Genomic DNA, 4,170 nt, shown 5'->3' with positions numbered 1-4,170 from the left:
TGCGAAATCTTTCGAAAGTGACCCTTCTTCTCGGAGCCTCGGTTTCTGCTCGCTGAAAGACCAATCGATGCTGGGCGGACTCTTTCCTGTTGCACACCGGTCTTCTCTACAGTACCCCAAACCAAACCAGGGAGCCCACTATCTCTCTCTTGCTGCTTTTCCCAGGCAAAGGTCCTTAGCCAACTCAACCTCTCGCCCTGGAAGGACGCAGGCCGGGGCGGACAGCGAGCGTTCTTCTGGCGGCCCTCGTGGACCCCTTATAACCCCAGCCCCGCGGTGACCCGCGTTTCCTGGCCATTCTGGCCTGGCGGCGCCTAAGGCTCGGGGTGCAGTGCTCGGGGCTCTGAGCTTCCGCGCGCGCAGGTTCTCCGCTGCGCACCACCAAGCGCGGGATGGAGCAGGAGCGAGAATGTGCACTGGAGCAGCCGCTGGTGCGGTGGCCTGGGCGACCTGTACGTGAGTGGGAGCCGGCCAGATGTGCCTTTGGGAGAGCGGCACTTTAGGGTGGAGGGCGGGGTCGAGGGGGAGGTGCCAGAGAGGGCGGTGATAGCCACTGGGTCACTCTGTCACGCTCTCTCCCTCTTCCCCTCTCCTGCCACCCAATCTCCCGCTCTCCAGCGCGCGTCTCCCTAGGCTCCAGCCCCAGGCTTCCTTCTCTTCAGCCAGCTTCCGGGCTGCTCGCGCCCCCCGGGGACCGAGAGCAGCCGCGAGGTGCAGCGGGCGCCCGGAGCCCCGAGCCTGCCAAGCAGAGGCAGCAGCATGTGGAACGAGACGCTGAGCGAGGAGCCGGGCGCCAACCGCACTCGGGCCGATTTGGCCTGGGACGTGCCACCCAGCAACGACTCGCTGCCCAACGACCTGCCGCCTCTCTTCCCCGCGCCGCTGCTGGCCGGGGTGACGGCCACCTGCGTGGCGCTCTTCGTGGTGGGCATCGCGGGCAACCTGCTCACCATGCTGGTGGTGTCGCGCTTCCGCGAGATGCGCACCACCACCAACCTCTACCTGTCCAGCATGGCCTTCTCCGACCTGCTCATCTTCCTCTGCATGCCCCTCGACCTGGTCCGCCTCTGGCAGTACCGGCCCTGGAACTTCGGGGACCTGCTCTGCAAACTCTTCCAGTTCGTCAGCGAGAGCTGCACCTACGCCACGGTGCTCACCATCACCGCGCTCAGCGTCGAGCGCTACTTCGCCATCTGCTTCCCGCTGCGCGCCAAGGTGGTGGTCACCAAGGGCCGGGTGAAGCTGGTCATCCTGGTCATCTGGGCCGTGGCCTTCTGCAGCGCCGGGCCCATCTTCGTGTTGGTCGGGGTGGAGCACGAGAACGGCACGGACCCGCGGGACACCAACGAGTGCCGCCCCACCGAGTTCGCCGTGCGCTCTGGGCTGCTCACGGTCATGGTGTGGGTGTCCAGCGTCTTCTTCTTCCTGCCCGTCTTCTGCCTCACCGTGCTCTACAGCCTCATCGGCAGGAAGCTGTGGCGGAGGACCCGCGGCAAGGCGGCGGCGGGCGCCGCGCTCCGGGACCAGAACCACAAGCAAACCATGAAGATGCTCGGTGGGTCTCCGCGCAGGCGGGGGGCTCTCTCGGGTCCTCGCCTCTCCCCCACCCCGCCAGTCCCCGCCTGTTACTCCCCTGAGTCTCTGGTCTTTCAATCCCGGGCTCGCTGTGTGTCTCTCTTAACTGTTCTCCCTCGCTCTCGCGCTCCTGGTTCTTGCCTCTTTTTCTCTGCGTAAAGAGCTCTCCGTGGCGCTGTTGTTTAAGGGTTGGGCAGCTGACCACAAAGTCTCAGGTTCAAGCCCACCAGCTGCTCTGTAGGAAAAAGAGGAGCCTGTTGCCATGAGGAGTTAAGGAGCACTGACAGAGGTGCCAGGGGCTCTGGTTTCCTATGTTGGCGATTTCCCATCCCTTCACTTTTCACGCTCTCCCTCGCTTCTTGCCCCTCCCCTTCTCTCTCAGAGTGGCTCCCCTGTCTCTCTTACTCTCTGCTAGTGGGTCTCTCTGTCTATCTCTCACTGTCCTGACTGTCCACCTCACTCCCTCCTCCATTCTTTCCCTCCCTTTCACTGTCTGATCTCCCCTTTAGTGTCTAACTCTGCGTGTCCTTTTACCTGCCTATTTCTCTAAAACAGGGCTTTTATATCTCCAACACTTTCCTGCAAAACCGAGAATTCCATAACAGTACTGTTGTTTTGTGGGGGTAGTGGGAGTTCAAGCTTCCTGCCTCTTCTAGAATGGGGCCTCTGTGCATTATGTTCAGAATCAAAGGTAATCTAGAGCGTGTTCAGTGGAAAATTTAACCAAAGACATAATCAATTTGGATAATTCTGTCAGAGATGATTCATTTTTCTTTCAATATTGCGATTTGTCTTCTGCACTGCAATCGCCCCCCCCCCCCACCCTTACCCCGGCTGCTATTTATATACCTTTGGGAGGAAGTCGGTGACAAATCAGTGCAGGAGTCTCTTGATTTGATATGCTTTCATGACCCACCTGTCTCTTCAGGTAGGACACACTAGGATGAGCTAGGATAGGCAGGCTTTCAAAAGAGACTTGGTGGAAGCTGACAGTACTTGGGACCTTACCAAGGCCCTTCAAAGAGCATTCAGGGCAGTATCACAGATAGGGTATGCTGAGTATTTACTGCTTGAATTCAAGTTATTTTAAGTATATGTGTTTACTCCAAATGAATACAAAATGTGCTCTCATCTATGCAAAATAATAATTTTACATACTGCTTCAAAACCAAAAGTCTCAACATTTTATTATTTGGGCATTAACATTAACATTTTTTTACTTATTTGCGTATTTAATTCTTAGCGGTCAATCCAGGACCATCTTACATTTATAATTTTATAAGTCTTAGAATCCTACATATTAAATTGATGGCAAAGGTGTTCATTTTCTAGACCAGTGATTTTCATAAGATGACTTGTGGCTCTCACCTATAGAGCCTCATGCTGTTACTGTTAAGTTGCTACTGTGCATCTGAGTCAGGTGTTTTATTTTTAGTATTTTTTCTTGTGAATTACCTCTCCCAGATATTTACATTTAGAGAAACTATATCTGTGGTGGTGTAATGGGCTACAAGTCGGACTGCTAACTGCAAAGTCAGCAGTTCAAAACCACCAGCTGATCCGCAGGAGAAAGATGAGACTTTCTGTTCCGAGGCAGTTCTACTCTGTTCTGGAGGGTCGATATGGATTGGAAATGACTTCTTGACAGTGAGTTTGGGCATTTCTAAAGTTATATACATAGAACGCACATTTTTAAAACATGCTTAGGAAATTTTAATGCATAATTATGGCTGAGGACAACTATTTTTACCTGCTCTATAGTTGGTTCCATCTACATACATAAAGTGGCGGGATGCTGTGAATAAATAGTTTATTCTGTTGGGCCAATTCATTTGCTCAGTCAAAGCAATCACATCATTTAAATAATTGCTAAAGATAAATGACTAAGTGGCTCGGTAAAATCAGATAAGCAGTTGGTCCAGAGAGAATCAATCTAATTAAAATGTAGAAATAGTGTTTCGCTAAATTAATGGTTATACCATAGATCATCAAAAACAAAAATGACTTCTTAGAAACAGCATGGCATTTGCTCTGACATTTCCCGAACAGGCGCTCACTCTCCCCCGTTGTGTTTTTAGCTGCCGTGGTGTTCGCTTTCATCCTCTGCTGGCTGCCCTTCCATGTTGGACGATACTTATTTTCCAAGTCCTTCGACCCCGGCTCCCTGGAGATTGCCCAGATCAGCCAGTACTGCAACCTGGTGTCCTTTGTCCTCTTCTACCTCAGCGCTGCCATCAACCCCATCCTGTACAACATCATGTCCAAGAAATACCGGGTGGCTGTGCTCAGACTTCTGGGACTCAAACCCTTCTCGCAAAGGAAGCTCTCGACTTTGAAGGATGAAAGTTCTCGAGCCTGGACAGAATCCAGTATTAACACCTGACTGAGGACACAACTGAGCCAAGTCATCACTTACCATTCTAATCTGGAAGCCATAGACAGCAGAACTTGGGAGGAAGGAGCAGGTTCACTTTGGAACTAGGGAGACGTGGATCTAGCGTCCACTGGGAGGGAATCGAAGGTAGGGTGGGGCAGTGCGCGCAGTTTGATCTGATTGCACACTTATCGATGCGCTCATCCACTCACGACCCATGA

General features: G+C 52.8%; 1 protein-coding gene across 1 annotated transcript; it reads left to right on the top strand.

Moving 5' to 3' along the window:
* Positions 1–759: 759 nt before the first annotated feature.
* On the top strand, positions 760–3,958 carry GHSR (growth hormone secretagogue receptor). The gene is made up of 2 exons (XM_004704079.2): positions 760–1,555; positions 3,654–3,958. The coding sequence occupies exons 1-2, from the start codon at positions 760–762 to the stop codon at positions 3,956–3,958; spliced, it is 1,101 nt and encodes a 366-aa protein (XP_004704136.1).
* The last annotated feature ends 212 nt before the right edge of the window (positions 3,959–4,170 follow it).

Source organism: Echinops telfairi, unplaced genomic scaffold (assembly GCF_000313985.2).
Source record: "Echinops telfairi isolate 266 unplaced genomic scaffold, ASM31398v2 ScPeMD7_7420;HRSCAF=8458, whole genome shotgun sequence".
Classification (NCBI taxonomy): Eukaryota; Metazoa; Chordata; class Mammalia; order Afrosoricida; family Tenrecidae; genus Echinops; species Echinops telfairi.
This window is presented reverse-complemented; position numbering and strand designations above follow the sequence as displayed.